General features: G+C 38.2%; 1 protein-coding gene across 3 annotated transcripts in view; it reads right to left on the minus strand.

The window, feature by feature from the left end:
- Positions 1–2,418: 2,418 nt before the first annotated feature.
- FBXO9 (F-box protein 9) overlaps positions 2,419–18,100 on the minus strand; it is a 40,183-nt gene continuing 24,501 nt past the window's right edge. For 2 of the 3 annotated variants that reach the window (XM_015136480.3, XM_077998717.1), the window contains 6 exons: positions 10,688–10,806; positions 10,414–10,504; positions 9,677–9,772; positions 9,259–9,352; positions 7,605–7,756; positions 4,920–5,519 (listed from right to left, as the gene is read on the minus strand). In XM_015136480.3, coding sequence (XP_014991966.1) covers positions 5,411–5,519; positions 7,605–7,756; positions 9,259–9,352; positions 9,677–9,772; positions 10,414–10,504; positions 10,688–10,806 — 661 coding nt within the window. In that variant the 3' untranslated portion in view covers positions 4,920–5,410. 3 annotated transcript variants of the gene reach the window in all.

Raw genomic sequence — 18,100 nt, forward strand, 5'->3', positions numbered from 1 at the left:
ATATTGTGCCATAGATCACTAGAATGTATTCCTCCTAGCTGAAACTTTACATACCCTTAGACTAAAATCTCTGCTTTCCCCATCCACCCTTCCCTCCAGCCCCTGGTAACCACCACTCTACTGTCTTCTATCAGCTTGACTTTTTTAGATTTTACAAATAAGTAAGATCATTCAGTAACATCTAAGTTCTTAATAAACATTATTAAGACTAGAATTTACTGAGTGCTTACAACTGCCAGGTCCTCTGCATGAATACACGCCTTTAATTTGTGAGGGTCCTGGTTTTACCACCTGAGGCAAACAACTTCACCCTTCGTGAGCCCCTATTTCCTCACCTCCACATGGGGATAGTTGGTCAGTAAATGACCTCTAGGGAAACTTCCAGCTTTGACATTCTATGTGTCATCTGACACTTAAAAATATTTGGCTATCGCGTATGTATTATTCAAACGATCTGACTTCCAATGTTTTCTAATAGCCTTTTGTTCTTGTTTCTTCTTGCATGTCTCTGAAGAAATAGAATTTTGTCTTTCAGATTTCTTCTTCTACCTGTATTTTTTGATTGCCATCACATCCCCTTTCTCTGCTTACTTAAAAAGTCTGATTTCTCTGTCACTCATTTAGACTTTCTCTTCAAATGCCTGGTGTTCCTTGCTTGTCCATTGATAGCCAAGCAGCAGCCAATATGATGTTGACTATAAACTACGTGGGTAGGTGGTACTTGCTGACTGAGAGGCGTGGGAGAGGACCTATTTTGTTGATTACTAAATGTCAGTATCTGCAGGTCTTTTTTCGGCGGGGGGGGGGATCTTTTCCTAGAGGGGAAGGCTCCACTTTCCTGCCTGATGGTGTGAGCCTGACAACTTGAGTTCTGGGAATTGGCTGCGGATTCTTCCCGCAGGGTCTTGCTGTTTCCATGTGGTGCTTTACCTTCTGTGGGAGGCTACTTGAGTTAAGTTGCCCTTTTTAGCTTCCCCTGCTTCTGGCTGACGTCTCAGATCTCTCTGGAACAGCAACAGTTATAATACATATAATGGCTGCTATTTACTGAGCACCAACTCAATCAGGCATTGTCCTAAGCAATTAACATGGAGTGTTATCCGTTACTCCTTTCAACTCTGTGGGTAGGTACTATGATAATATTTCCTCTAATTTATTGTGACATGGAGAGTTAACCAACTTGCTCAAACTCAGTCGTGGATCTAGCACTTCAACACAGAGCCCATTCTTAATACCACTTTACCACTTGCCCACCTGCTTTCTATTTTCCACATCCTAACCTGTCTTGTCTGCTTTCAGCACCTCTCCTCTTCTCCCTGTCTTGACGGACTTAAGCCTTTTCTTTTTTGTTTTTTTTTGAAAGATGGGGGTCTCCCTATGTTACCCTCAAACTCGCTATGTTGCCCTCACTCAAGTGATGCCCTGGCCTCAGCCTCCCAAAGTGCTGGGATTATAGGCATGAGCCACCGCACCCAGCCCTTTCTATTTCTTTACTACCATTTTAGTGGAATTTCAGGAGACAGTGGAGATAAATGTGCAGGTGTTGTTCACTACACATAACCAAAGACTGAAATCACTTTTTGGATGTGGAGGCTATCATGACTGGTCACAGTGACTGATGGATGGTCACTGTGAAACTGGGATCCCACTGCCTCACCTTGGCTTCTGTTTCTGCTCTGACTGCAGTTAGATTCTCTGTAGCCAGAGAAGCCTTGCGAGCCTTAGCCCATACATGTCATGGTTGCCAACTTACCTAGAGCTGTTGCTGACACTCAGCATCCATTACTGGGGAAATGATTGGCCAGGTTTTAAGATCCAGAGCATGAAAGCATCAGATAAAGGAGACAGAACTGGCCGGGCGCGGTGGCTCAAGCCTGTAATCCCAGCACTTTGGAAGGCCGAGACGGGTGAATCACGAGGTCAGGAGATCGAGACCATCCTGGCTAACACGGTGAAACCCCGTCTCTACTAAAAAATACAAAAAACTAGCCGGGCGAGGTGGCGGCGCCTGTAGTCCCAGCTACTCGGGAGGCTGAGGCAGGAGAATGGCGTAAACCCGGGAGGCGGAGCTTGCAGTGAGCTGAGATCTGGCCACTGCACTCCAGCCTGGATGACAGAGCCAGACTCCGTCTCAAAAAAAAAAAAAAAAAAAAAAAGGAGACAGAACTGGAAGTGTTTCAATGTATGACTGAAAAATCACACATACGTGTGAAAGGCCAGGATGATTAAAATCAAAAAGTGACTACAGGTGATTTATATTTTCTTATGTCTGCTCATCTATTTTCCAGTTTTTCTAGAGTGTATATATTATTTACCAAAAATGTATATTTTAAGGTATTTTAAAATGTTCATTCTTTGATTCAGTCATTCTACTTCTTGGAAACATCTTAAGGTAATAATTCAAGAAGTATGCAAAGATTTAGCCACAGGAATGTTTATTCCAAAAACATTGACACTAGCATTAAATTAGAAAACCAAAACGCATAAAGAGGAGTATAAAGTTGGACTCTAAAGTCATTAAAAATATTTAACAAAATGCTTACATGGCATTCTTATGTGGGGAGAGAAAGCTTACAAAGCATTATTTACAATATAGTCCCATTTTTAATAGATGCACAGAATAATCCAAAGATAAAAACCATAGGTTGAGGGCGTGGGATTGAGGATTCAAAGCTAATGCTTTTCCCTGGGGGCTGGGGGTGTAATTGAAGTCTACACCCACAGCCCCTATGGGCCCCAAGCACTCTTACCTGGCCCTCTGCTAAGGGGCAGGAAGGGGGCTGGGAGGAAAATGCAAGACAGGAGGAGGCGATTATACATGATGGTGCTCAGGCCAGATTCCCTCTGAGGGTATCTCCTGAACACAGACAGTTCCAGCACTATCTGAAATGAAATTTCTGTAAAATGCTTTCATTGTTTTTAAAAAGTTAATCCAGATACTGCTGCCAGCTTTCCATAGTATTGATTTCTGTAATGTCATAATAGAGCAAAGGAAGGACACTCCTGAAGTTAAAAAAAAAAAAAGCTTCTATGGCAGGATTTGCAGAGACCAGAAGAAAAAGGTTACATAGCAAAAATTTCTTCTGGTTATCTTTGGGTGTTTTTTTTAATTTTATTTTTAAATTATCTGTGTATTCTAATTTTCTCACAACAAATATATATTGCTTTTGTATTTTAAAAAAAGACATTTTAAAAATATACAGAAAATGTAATCTGGAAAAAAGTTCCTTTTTCCAGTTCCAAGTTAAATAAGTGAAAGTCACTTTACCGCTTACAAAGAAATCTTTAAATTTGAACTTGGTATGCATTATCTGCAACAGATCATTCAGTCTAGGGATGCTGCAGAACAAAAGGATTCCTCAAATCTCACTTTCCTTAGGAATATATTTTTCTAGCTATATTTATGTCCTAATCATGTTCTATTTATTTGTATATCAAAAATAATAGTCATATCATGAAGAGCTACCTTATCTTAGGCAAGTTGCTTTTCTCCCTCTTTTCCAACTTGAAAAACACACTTCTCAGATTGCTACAAAAGGTCAAACTAAGAACTTTTTTTTTTTTTTTGAGACAGGGTCTTGCTCCTTCACCCAAGATGGTGCACAGTGGTGCAATCTTGGCTCACTGTAGCCTCAACCTCCTGGCTAAGAACAAGCTGGGACCACAGGTGTGCACCACCATGCTTTTTTTTTTTTTTTTTTTTAATTTTTAGAAGAGATGAGGTCTTGCTATGTTGTCCAGGCTGATCTCAAACTCCTGACCTCAAGCAATCCTCCTGCCTTGGCCTCCCAAAGTGTTGGGATTATAGGTGTGAGTCACCACACCTGGCCAATTCTCTTCCTTCTATATGCACACTTGATGTATGGTTTTCACCTTTAACATAACATGTACTATCATTATTTTTTTGAGATAAGGTCTCACTGTGTTGCCCAGGCTGGAGTGGAATGGCATGATCTTGGCTCACTGCAACTTCCACTTCCCAGGCTCAGGCAATTCTCCTGCCTCAGCCTCCCAAGTAGCTGCGACTACAGGCATGCACTACTGTACTTGGCTAATTTTTTTTTTTTTTGTAGAAACGGTGTTTTGCCATGTTGCCCAGGCTGGTCTTGAACTCCTGAGCTCAGGTGATCTGCCTGTCTCCACCTCCCAAAGTGCTGGGATTACAGGCATGAGCCACCACGCCTGGTCTGTATTTACTTTTTAAAAAGCCTAACCCATACTGAATTGTGGGAACTTACAAAGCGTCTTTTAATGTCAATTAAAAGTAACAGTGGCTGCAGATATTGATTTCTGAAAGTACATGAGAAATTGTCTCTAACTATGGTTGAAATATCAAAACCAAATCTCAATCAGGTAGAGGTCTACCAGACACAAACTCGGAAATTAAACACTAATAGGACTGTTACTGGGAAGGGGGACTCCTTTGAGTAAAAAGGTAAGATACAATTTTCTTAGGTGGCTGGTGCTCTCCCCCAAGTTTCATACTGGAACAAGAGTCAGGCTCAGGTTTACGTGATCCTCTACTATTCTTTTGTGAAGAATGACAACTGAGTCAGTTGGTTGAGCTTGAAGTGTTCCAGTCCTAAGGGATTCCACTCTCACTTAATGTCATATATTAGTAAGGTGCCTACATGAGGTCAGTGTTTGTGGCTGCATATGAAGACCAATGATGAAATGAGGAAATTATTTTTTTTCTTTTAATAAGAGACAGGGTCTTGCTATGTTGCCCATGCTGGACTCAAACTCCCAGACTCAAACTCCTGGGCTTAAGTTATCCTCCTGCATCAGCCTCCCAAATAGCTGGGACCACAGGTGCAAGCCACCACACCTGGCTAGGGGCAATTATTCTTAAAGTCTCTGCTGGCTATCTAGGACTCTTATTAAATATCCTGTTATTTTTAAAAGGCCATCCAAATATATTTTCTTGAAAGAAGCATTTATTTATGATCTTTATTGGTGAAACAATTTCAAACAAATCCAGAACAGGTTCTCACACTTTGAGCCTTTAGTGCAAAAACATTATGCCATGCGGGAAATAAAATGCTTATCCAGTGGAGCTCTCCCCTGATGTATTTAAATATTAGGATGCTCAAGTAGAAGACGACTTATGTGACAGAAATCTGCTCATAAATCTGCTTGAAAAAGGGCATGATAAACTTCATATGAAGGTTTCTCACAACATAAATATGCTTAAGCAAATTAACTCCAACTTAATTTCAAAACACCCCAAGAATCAACTATCCCTTTAAATAAAAAAAATAATCAATTTATACTCTTCTTAAAAGAACTCCAACAATTTAAAATAAGTTCCAATTCCATATATATATATATACACATTTATAACTTAGGTGCTCTTTTGCGCTATATACTTTAATTCATGCAAAAGTGATAGAGGACTGGACTTGAGGCTCTACAGAGGCCTTTCTGAGAAAGCTGTGTAGCTCCTTACTCTGGCGAAGAACAAGGGGGTGTACATTTTGTCAATCTCAAAAGCACTCACTGCAGTCTCACCAGTTGATCTGTAAAAACAAAGCACAAAATTACTAGTACGAGGAAATTTCAAGTCATTTAAAATCCTGTGTGTTTGGGGAAGGTTATTCTATGCTTTAGCCTTTTTTATTTTAATTCATCTTAGGAAATTCTATATAATATAGGCATACCGTAGAAAACTCAAAAAATTTAGAAATGTATACAGAAACATCACTCATAATTCCAACACCCAGATAGCGCCATATGAGGGATATTTTCTAGTGTTTCTTGAGATCAAAGTTAGTAATTTTGCTTTTTATTTCATTTAATTATTTGCATTTTCCCACACCATTATTTTTCAGAAAACATTTTTAGTGAGGATGATATTTCACTGTCTGCTTGTACCACAGTTTACTTAATTGGAGATTTAGATTGTGTCTACTATTTCTCAATTTAAAATTATGTTATTTTGATGTCCTTCAGAGACTCCTAAGAGTAGAATTTTTAAGTCAGAAGCTATAGACATTAGGTTCTTGTTAAAATATTTCAGAAAGAACTATATTCCTAGAATATAATTTGATTATTTAACAATTGCATGATCAACAACATAATTATAGGCATGGGGGAGGGAAAGTAGGTGGTAAGTTATACTACCACTGCCTTTTATTCTTTTCCTTCTGACAGAAAGAGAAACAAAAGCAGAGAATTCAAGTGATTTTATAAATATTACAGGAAGTCAATGTGATAATTAGCAGCTACAAATAATGCGTATTGTAATGTCCTTTTTTCTCCTAAATAAATAATGTTTTTCTAATGGGTCAATATAAATTATAACCATCCATTGTTCATTTGCTTGGTTCTACTTCAGGGTTTGGTTTCTTTTTTGAGACAGGGTCTTGCTCTATCACCCAGGCTGGAGTGTAGTGGTATGATCAAGGCTCACAGTGGCAGCCTTGAACTCCTGGGCTCAAATGATCTTCCCACCTCAACCTCCAAATTAGCCGGGACTTCAAGGTGCATACCACCATGCCTGGCAAATATTTTTATTAATATTTTTATTTTTTGTAGAGATGGGGTCACCCAGTTTTGCCCAGGCTGGTCTCAAACTCCTGGCCTCAAGTGATCCTCTTGCCTTGGCCTCTAAAAGTCCTGGAATTACAGGCATAAGCCTTCACACCTGCCCAGATTTCTTTCTTTGAAAAGTAGAAAAAAATTCCACAGCATTACAGAGAGAAGCAAAAAGGAGATATAGTAGAATTGGTAGGCAAAAGTGAGAAAGAAAAATGTTCTGTTGTCAGGACCTTCCAAATGAGCGGGGAAAAGTTATTTGTAAAGTGGAAATGTGACACAGTTTTCAACAATGTGGTTAAGGTTGCAAAGAGGCTAATGAAAGCTGACCTCAAAACTTCTCTCTCAGAATTTTGGATTCAAGCAGAACGAAGAGCCTTCAGTCACGTACCAATATTCTTTCAAATCGAACAAGAGCTAATTAACCTTAATAGCCACAGGACTTGATATTTCACTTCCTTTTTAAGTTTTATGTATTTCTGTATGGTGGCTCCTTTCTCACACCTCCCCTCTTCAGTTCACTGATTATGATGTACAGGTAAATGCTACTGCATAGAACAAAGAGTTTTAAATAGGAATTACCTAACAGATTTGGCTTTGGAATACCTGCGATCTTATTTTTTTAGTAGACTTACTTTCCTAACTACAATTTTATTAAATCAGTGTATAAGCCCTGAGGATAAAACAAAGGAAATAAAGCAAAAAATGGTAACTGAACTGTGGGAAAAGAAAAATGTGGTATTTTAAAATGGCTTTAAGTCATGCATGGACAGCTCACAGCTGACTAAGTACCATTCTCCCCATGGAATGCTACTTTTATTTCCAAAGTGATGGTACCAATTCACATTCCAATGGGCACTATATGAGTGTTCCAGATGCTCTGCTTCCTCAAGCATGCTTAGTCTTTTTCATTTGGGCCATTTTCTTGGTTTGTAGTAGTTTGTAGTAGTATTGGTTTTAGTTTGTAATGCAACTCAGAGAAATTAGAAACATATCTGAAATTCTTAAGCTGGATATGAAGTATACATTTATAGTGTAACCTTGTTATTTTTATTGCATTCACCTACTTGTAAGTAATGTGACAAGAATGATGTATCCAGATGAGTTTGTTGAACCTCTGGTGGCCACTGGAACATAGCTGTAGCCCCACATGAAAACTCTGATCTGCTTCTTGTACAGGGACACGACGAAAATATCTGTATTTATAGTCGAGTGGTTTCTGCAAAAGAAAAGATGCATAAACCTATAATGAAACCTTACCTCACTTCTACGTTTATAGAAATATTATGCAACAGTGACACTAAAAGTAACATAATATTTGCATGCAGTAAAGAGTTGTTTTGAATATTACCAGAACATATGAGTGCTTTAAAAATTGTTAAATACTCTAAAAATATCAGGTTTTCCCCATCATCATCATCATCTCAGTTAATCATCACAATAACCTCATGTGTTAAATATGATTGCATTATTTCTATTTACTAGCTAAAAAAATGAAGATCCAGGGAGGTAAAACTACTATGTAACCAACGTTACATAGATGGGATGTAAAATTATTATCTCCTACCTTTAAGCCTAGTATTTCCTTCTACTGGAAAACACTTGGACATTTTTTAAGAGGGAAAGTGATAAATTGGTGGAAGATGTAGAAAAAGCACAGAGTATAACTTATCTTTTGCAATAACAGTAAAATAAGTGAGCAAACAGCTGTGACAAGTTTTATTAGAATTACACTTCTGCAAATACTGCTGCTAAAACAAAACAAAACAAAACAAAAAAACCACTATGAATGTTTCATCATATTCTGAAGAGAAAATTGACATTCTACATGGGAGTTCCTAAACTCTTTTATTAGATAAAACCTAAGCAACTAAGGCCTTCCAAATTCCCAATTTTGACTTCAGGAAACCTGCAGTCACTGTCAAAGCAACACTCTCTGTCTGCCCAGGCTCCAGGAACCCATCAGAGGGAACTGGGGATGCCAGCAACAGGCAGCCACAAGGTTATAGGACTCGCAGATGAAATTCTGTCCTGTCTTGATATATGATGTTAGAGAAGGGGGGATTTCATACAAGAGAAATATCCTTCAAAAGCTGTATTAATTATAAAGGCAACAAGTAAATATTAATATTTATTTCAAATACCATACAACTAGCTTCTTGGGTACATATAGCAATTTTTAACCAGGATTGAAAACATGCATATGGAGAAAGGTTGTAAAAAAATTAGGCTACCAATCTGTTAAGAGAATTTAAAGCACTCTAGAATGTCAGTAATCATATTTGCTTGGCATTTTTTTCCTTTTATAAGAGCAGGAAGAAAATTATCTGAAGTTACGTTATTTCCAGTAGAAACTAAAGTTCTAACAGTATCCTTATGGAAAGAACTAACTGTATGAGCTAATTTAGGAAGAAAAAATCCCTGTGATTCGAAACGAGCAGAGCCAAAAACATATTCAGGTATAATTTTACTAGTTATTTCACAAGAGATTTCAGCTTTACATTTTCATATATAAAAAACAAACTATCTGGTAAAAAACAAGCTGATCCAATAAAAAATAACCACATTTTAGAAAACTCTCCAGCTTTCTTCAGTGATTGCTAGAAGTTAATATACATTTTATAATAATCAGACAGGGTTTCTTTGTCGTTCTAATCGAGAATGCTTGGATGAATAGGCTATTCAGGTAAGAAAACTATTAATTCCACCTCGTATACTCACTTCTTCTTTTTTCTTAGTTATTACAGCAAATACTTTGGTCTGATTGTCTGTGTCTTGTGACAAGCGATAGTGACCCAGTAGAATTGCATCAGTCCTTAAAAAAACCACAAATTGAATCTAAATCAGTTATTAAGTGGATTTAAGTAATCTAAGAAGTAACAAATTACAACAGTGCTTATTCTTGCTTGAAAAGAATCAGTTAAGATTGAGTAAACCTCAATTCCAAGGCTCCAAAGACCTACTGAAGTAGATTTTCTAAGGAAAAGCCCAGAAATTGGTATTTTTCCTAAGCCCCTGAATGACTGCTTTTAAAATCATCCAGTATTAAGTGAAGGAAGCACTGGGTTACTTTAATCTGCAAGCAACCATATAAAACGTAGACTGGATGGAAAGCCATTAAAAAAAAAAAAAATACTACCTGGTATTCCTAGTTCTTAAACGGGGAACAATGGACTGAGGCTCTTCAGGGGTTGTCAACATCATCACATGGCCGTCAGGAAAGAATCTTATGTACCTATGTAATAAGAAAAAGAAGACCAAAACACAACCCACACACGAAGTATAAAATATGTCCCTACCTATCAGTACCTACACCTATTCATAGCTATGAAACCAACACTGAAATACCATGGGCTAAAGAACTGCTAAAACATTAAAACAAATATGACTGACTACCTGTTAGTCCAGCAACAAAGAACCAAAGATACTTTATCATCTTCCTCAGGGAAAACTGTCGAACTTTTAAGTTGTACTCATTGAACAAAAGTCAAATATTGTCTTATCAAAGTTCTGTGCTTTTTCCAAAGCACAATTTCAAACAAAGTGAGATCCACACACAATGGTTAACATGTCTATTTTTTTCCTAAATGCCAGTAATATTTGGCAAGCAATAAAATGGAATAAAAGCACAAGGTATTTGAAAAGGCAAATATACCCAGGGCAAAAGACAAGGAGAAATCTAAAAGAGGCCAGAAGAAATTCTGTAATTTATATTAGCCTATTGGTTTTTTGAGTGCAATTCTTATATTGTAGTACTAGATAAAAATACTGAGAGCCATTTTGTGGGTCAATTAAAAGCAACAAAGAACAGATGTCCATTTAACTAATACATGGAGAGAGAGAATTTTCCACTCACTCAGTGTACTACAGTGGTACCTGTAATATTCCACTTGGTGCCAGGCTCTATAGAAACCATCAAGAGACTGTTCCCCTTGACGAATATATGTGGTTTTACTGATATACACTCCTATGAAAATAATTGTAAAAAGTTAAAAATTATAATATTGACATTTCCAGCATTATTTTACTGTGGTTTCCTTTAAACATGCTTACAGTACTCACATTCATCATGGAAAATTGAAATGGCATATTTATCAAAATCAGAATTACAGATCACTATTTCTGCTGAGTTCTACAGAATCCAACCTACCATCAAACCGAACACGAGGCCGTTCTAAAAACATCTCTCTCCAGGATGTGTATGGAACAAGTTTAATACAGCTTCTGCCCCAAACTTTCAAGCAGGCCAGACGCCATATTTCAGGGTCTCTAGGGAATAAAAGCACAATGTCAATAAAGACCAAGTCCCTACACATAGACATAAATCATTTTGCTATCAGCCATCTTCTATTTAGCAAGTATTTGTTGAACACCTGGGAGGCACTGTTCTGAGGAGAAACTAATGGACAAGACAAAGGCCCTGCTCTTTTACTGTGGGAAAGCAAATTGAGAGAAAAGCTTCTGGTAGTATGCTTAGTGCAAAAATCAACCAACAGACAAAGTAGAGTCAGCAGACAGAAATGATGCTGATGAGGAAATAGAGGCTATCTCAGATAGGGAAGCCAGGAAATGCCTCTCTGGGAAGGTGATCATAGTGATGGGGATAAGTATCTCAGGCAGCAGTCAGAGCACGTGCAAGGCCCTCACGCAGAAGTGTGACTGGTGGGCTCGCCCAAGGGTCAGCAGGAGCACACAGCTGTGGCAAATAGGGCATTGTGCAGAGGGAACTATACAATGAGGCAGCTGGGGCAAGTGAGGTGGCATCATGTAGGCAGGAGTGGTTATTTACATGAGATGGATGCCACTGGAGGGTTCTGAACATAATTTATGCTTTTATTTTATTTTAGAAGATCACTCTGGTGGTTTGTGGAGAATATGCTCTAGGGATATAAGAGTGGAAACAGGAAGACCAGGTAGGATGCCACTATGTAACCCAAACCAAACAGAACAGTGGCTGAGTCGGAAGGGTTGTTGCAGAAGCCGTAAAATGGTCAGACAGGAGATAAATTTTGAAAGGAGCACCAACAGGACTTTGTTTAAAAAATTAGTGCAGGGACTGGGCACGGTGGCTCATGCCTGTAATCCCAGCACTTTAGGAGGCCGAGGCAGGTGGATCACGAGGTCAGGAGGTCGAGACCAACCTGGCCAGCATAGTGAAACCCCTTCTCTACTAAAAATACAAAAATTAGCCGGGCATGGTGGCAGGTGCCTATAGTCCCAGCTACTCAGGAGGCCGAGGCAGGAGAATTGCTTGAACCTGGGAGACAGAGGTTGCAGTGAGCCACGACTGCACCACTGCACTCCAGCCTAGGCGACAGGGTGAGACTCCGTCTCAAAACAAACAAACAAACCCCGCCCCCCCAAAACTGACATGATTCTGCTTAACTAAAAATATTTTTAACTCCATCTCTAACTTAAAATATTCAGGGTTTGTTCATTTTGCTTATTTAAAGTGATGAGGTCTCACTATGTTGTCCATGCTGGAGTGCAGAGACTATTCAAAGGTATGATCCCACTACTGATCAGCATGGGAGTTCTGACCTGCTGCATTTCTAACCTGGGCTAGTTCACCCCTCCTTAGGTAACCTGGGGGTTCCCAGCTCCTGGGAGTTTACTACACTGATGCTGAACTTAATGTGGACACCCAGTCAGCATAGTGCACTAGAGCTCAGAACTCCTAGGCTCAAATAATCCTCCTGCCTTAACCTTTTGAACAGCTAGGACTACAGGCACGTGCACCACCACACCCAGCTAAGTATTCGGTTTTAAAGATGCAAAAACTAGCCTGGGCAATATAGCAAGACCCTGTCTCTTAAAAAAATTTTTTTTAAATTAACCAGGGAAAAATACAAAATGAAAAAAAAAAAAATTAAACAGGCATGGTGACACATGGCTGTAATTCCAGTTACTCAGGAGGCTGAGGCAGGAGGGTGGCTTGAGGCCAGGAGTTTGAGGCTGCGGTGAGCCATGATGGCGCCACTGCATTGCAGCCTGGGCGACAGAACAAGACCTTGTCTTGTTCATTCATTCATAAATAAGTAAATGAAGCAAAAACTACTTATCAGTGTCAGATTGAAAACGATAAGTCCTCTCAAATTTATGTTAAAATGTGTATTTAAAACGTTTGCTTTTAAACAATTACTTTTATGATGACACATGAAGTTTTATTCCTGAATATTTGCTTAACCAATTCTTTTTTGTTTTTAGGCTAGGCAAGTTAAGCAGTGGGAGTGGGGAAGGAACAAACAAATCTGTAACTGGTTGTGATCAATTAGATGTAAACGACCACTGCACTCAGACCAACCCAATTCCTTCTTTATAGTATTTTCTCACATACAAATACAAGTTAATGGAATAACTATGAAAGTTGTCAAAATCAAAATGAAATCACTAATGTGAAGAAAATCCTGACAGAGCTGGGAAAGGCCATGAAAATAAGGTTCTCATGCTTGTATGCCTGATAACAAAAAAGACTACAAAAAACACAACCCTGCACAAAGGCCATTAAACCTTATACAAAAAATGCTTCTACAAGGACATCTGCCCAGCAAACGGCCTGTGCAAACTTGAACTGGCATTACCCTTGTTAATGATCTTTGTAGCCAAGGATAATTATTTCCAAAACAATTATGTAATCCTTCTCATTTTTTCCTTTAAAAACCTGCCTGCCTTTACCTCCCTGAATAAGCACATGGTTTACTATGCCATGTGTATTCCCATTGTGATGCTGTAATCCCAAATAATTTTTGGGAATTTGTTATTTAGGTGGTTTGTTATTTAGGTTGACATATTGAAGTGTCAGAAGTGGGATCTGAAAAGAGTATTACCTGAAGGAGTCAGAGATTCTTAGAACCAGTGTGCAGTACTGACTTGAGTGCTCTGAGCACTCTACTTCCATGGCTTGCCTTTTCTGCCCTGGTGAATTTTCTCTCAGGCTGAGCCTCCTTCCTTTTGGTAGAGGCTTCTTGATATCATTTGGGATCTGGTTTGGATAAGGTCACCTTAATAAAGGACCATACATCCCTTTTTGAGATGATAAACTTTATGTATTTCCTGGTAAGTCCTTTCTGGTGTAAAGAAAAATGTCTTTTTAGATTGGGTATTCTTGGTTTCTACAGAATTTACATTCTGTTCACGTCTTCTGGTGAATTTACTTTTGATTTTGTCTGTGTACTCAGTTTAATATTTTGTTTGATCTGCAATGCCTGGGCTAAAATATTTGTGAACATCCTTATTTTGGCTTTTGATTTGGTTTGACTCTTTTCCCTTGCTGCTTCTGAAAATCTTCCATGAGCAAAAATAAAGATTCTGAATGGTGGGCACAAGATGGCTAACTAAAAACCACTAGGGCCAGGCACAGTGGCTCACACCTGTAATTCCTGCACTTTGGGAGACTGAGGTGGGCGGATCACCTGGGGTTGGGAGTTAGAGACGAGCCTGGCCAAAATGGTGAAATCCTGTCTCTACTAGAAATACATAAATTAGCCAGGCGTGGTGGTGCATGCCTGTAATCTCAGCTTCTCGGGAGACTGAGGCAGGAGAATCGCCTGAACCCGGGAGGTGGAAGTTGCAATTAGCCAAGATCATGCCACTGTACTGCAGCTTGGGTGACAGAGTAAGACTGTCTCAAAAGAAAAAAGAAAAAAAAAAAAAAGACAAACCACTAGGGCAGTCACCACAACCTAAAGCACAGGTCTAAACTCCTGACTTTCCCTGACAGGATTTGCAGAATTTTCTTTCCTCTCAAGAGAGTAATAAGAACAGAATGGGATTCTCAAATGTTAAAAGATGCCAGGTTTTCTGGGATTCCAGCAGACTACATCTTACAGCCTATTCTTGTGCACATTTTTAAACTGATGAGCAAAATTACATCAAGAAAAATTTACAGCTCAAATTATCATCATTCAAAAACCTGCAACTATAGAATATATTTGATCTAAGTTCTTTTTTTCTTTATACTTTGAAATCTGCTGACTTTTCCATTCATGTTGAGATAAAACTCACTGCTTATGACATGTTAGCCAAGATTAAATAAAGAAGAATTAATTCGAAGGTTATTTAAAGCCTATTTCAAAATATGGAATAAGAAACAAATCAGTCAGTAGGAGAGAGAGATGTGAAGAAAGTTACAAAGATATATTTTTGGTTAAAAAAAAAGGTGAAAAAGAATAATTTTGTACACAAAAGAATCTTGTATCGTAGATTTTTGTCCTAAAGTAAAATGACTGGTTAAAAAAGAGGAAGGTATACAACAGAGCAGAAAGTCCAAGCATGTCATCAATGTAAGCTGTGATAAGGTTCATAAAAGATTTTGTGTGTGGTCAAGTTGGCTATAATTGAAGAGAATTGTTTACAAGTCTTTCTAAAGATTGAGCTTTGCTATTATAAATACACTAATACAAAACTAAAAAGCTTGGTCCTCTGTTAGAACAATAAGGTTTTCTTAAAGTATTAATTTGCTCTTAGTATTAATAAAACTGAAAGAGGTTTTGATTTTAAATTCTAAAATCTGTTGAACAGCCATCTGCAAAACCACAGTTTCTATTTCTTCCTGGGATCTAATTAATTTCCCTAGTTCCAGGTTGGAAATGCTGTCTTTTTCACTCAGAATGGTAATTTCACTTCTCAAGGTAAAATTGTTCTTTCTGAAACTTCTCAGATTTATATCAGAAGTTCAACTTTGGCTGTACCCCTTCTGCACATGATTTGCAGGTCATACACCATTGCCTTCTGTTCTTTCTACCCTTGAAAAAGTATATCTTTTTGCTTGGCTAGGGTGATAACTCTCTCCTTCAACCTTTTTGTCAGCTCCACTTAATTTTTTCCCTCCAGTTCTCACTCTGCTGTTAATAGCCTGACACTGAAATGTTTATCTTTTTTTTTTTTTTTTTTTTTTTTGAGATACGCTTTCACTCTGTCATCTTGGCTGGAGTGCAGTGGCATGATCATGGTTTATTGCAGTCTTGAACTCCTGGGCTCGGGTGATCCTCCTGCTTCAGCCTCCTGAGCAGCTGGGACCGCAGGTACACAAACCATGTCCAGCTAATTTTTCTATTTTATCCTAGACATGGGGTTTCACCATGTTGCTCAGGCTGGTCTCGAACTCCTGGGCCCAACCCATCAATCCACATCAGCCTCCCAAATTTCTAGGATTATAGGTGTGAGCCACTGCACCTGTTTTTTTTTTTTTTTTTTTTGAGACAGGGTCTCACTCCATCACTCAGGCTGTTGTGGCGTGATCATAGCTCACTGCAGCCAGGCTCCAGCCATCTTCCTGCCTCAGCCTCCCAAGTAGCTAGGCGTGCACCATCACACCTAGGTAATTTTTTTGTTTTAGTAGAGATGTTGTCTAGGTTGGTCTTGAACTCCTGAGCTGAAGCAATCCTCCCACCTTGGCCTCCCAAAGTGCTGGGATTACAGGCATGAGTGACCATGTCCGGCCTGAAATGTTTAGTTTAAGAGCAATGTTTTCCTCCAACATAACTTGATTCTGTACTTTTGGCTTTACATAGTATCTGAATTATTCCATGTAACCAGGAAACTTCCTATGCTATTTGAGAGCAAGTTACTAGTTTTCTCGTTTATATTCCTCTCTAATGTAGATACGTAACCGTGGACACTTCCTGTCCCTAATTAAATTCAAGTACCCTTTTCATCAGGTTTAACTTCCAAGTTACCTAAATAGGTTTCCCACAAGGAGAAGCAAATACCCTACAAAAGGTATTTCTTTACCTTCTTGGCAACTGGCCTAAAAAAAAATTTAATGTTTTATCAATATAACACCTGTGTTTTCTTTATTAGGTTTTTGGTTACTTAGGAAAACTGAGCTTTAAAAGGATTAAGGCTTTTACATCCATGTAACTTTCTGCATTGCTTTTAAGATCTTTTGATTATCAGTATGGTTAAATGAGTAACTTCACAGTAGCCTGCAATTTTGTTTTGATCAAATGTTTTGAACCTTTGACATCTCTGGCAGGTTTCCCCAGAATCAAGATCCTAAATTAAGGCCTTCCAATCTAAAAATAACTTCGAGATTTTCTTTTTTTTTTTTTTTTTGAGATGGATTTTCGCTCTTGTTGCTTAGGCTGGAGTGCAATGGCGTGGTCTCAGCTCACTGCAACCTCTGCTAGGTTCAAGCAATTCTCCTGCCTCAGCCTCCCGAGTAGCTGGGATTACAGGCATGCACCACTACGCCCAGCTAATTTTGTGTTTTTAGTAAAGAAGGGGCTTCTCCATGTTCGTCAGGCTCGTCTCGAACTCCTGACCTCAGGTAATCCGTCTGCCTTGTCCTCCCAAAGTGCTGGGATGACAGGTGTGAGCCACCACACCCAGCCAACTTTGGGGATTTTCTAGTTGGGATCCTGGAAAGCCTCAAAGAATGTATCTCTCATCCTGTAGATATATCAAATGATTAACCTCACTTGGTAAATTGTATAGGAGGCACTGCTAAATAATAAGTATTAGATCTTCTTTCAGTTACATTTATGGGTATGTTATTGATATAAATGTTTCAAAAACTATGTAAACTCATAAAAATCTAGTATGCTATTAGTTATAAATTTCTATTATATCAAAAATTTTCTAAAGTTGTATTTGTATAGATGTTATTAATGTGAGTATTCTAAAGATTTGATGAAATTTATATAAAAGTCTGATAGTCCTGATGTGACACGGTCAGTCATGATTCTGGTTATCTTAAAATGCTACATGTACTAAAAATAACTACATTTCCTTGTCAACTGAGAACTTTCACCAAATTTTACATGGCTATTCTAAGTTTTTGTCATCACAATTATTATTTTGAATTCTCTAAAAACATTTGCAATCAGCTACAGTCCAAAGCTGCTGTTCATGGAAGAGACTCTAGCAGTACCCTTGAACAAAGATTTCTGGTAACTTTAAGATCAATGGACTAAATAAAAATTTCCAGAACTCTAATAAATTCATGAATTCATAGAACTGCTAATAAAGATCAAGCAGCAAAACAAAAAATTACATAAAATTGATGTAAATTATGAAGAGAATGTCTTTATGATGTTAGTAGACTTTGGTGAACAAAGGTGGAACCATTTGCTTTTTCTCCCTACTTGATTTCTCCAAAATTCAGAAACTATTCATATTATTTTTATTTATATAAGTTCAATAAAAATCTACTCTCTTTATATGAGGATACAATTAGAAACATTAGTTATGTTACCAAGGCTTTGACTGAAAATGCCATATTTAAGAATGTGCATAAAACATCTGGCTTCAAGAGTTCTCAGCCTTATCCTGAGTAAAACCTGTCACTTCCCAGCAGGCCCAAGAACCTTAAGACCCTAAGTGAAGTCTAAAGTCTACCTGTCTTTGACTTCCTAACCTCAAGAGATTTTTAAATCTGAAATTCCTATATGATCAATGTAGGAAAAAAATTTCTTAAAAAAAAAAACTACAATATACCTGTTGTTATCCACACGTACACTGGACTGTTTCAAGAATTCTCCTAGTTTCCTTCAGGATTGGACCACAACACTCCAACTAAAAACAAAAACTTCTGCTCCTAAAGCCCTATAAGCTGAAACTA

The sequence above is a fragment of the Macaca mulatta genome, chromosome 4, assembly GCF_049350105.2.
Source record: "Macaca mulatta isolate MMU2019108-1 chromosome 4, T2T-MMU8v2.0, whole genome shotgun sequence".
Lineage (NCBI taxonomy): Eukaryota > Metazoa > Chordata > Mammalia > Primates > Cercopithecidae > Macaca > Macaca mulatta.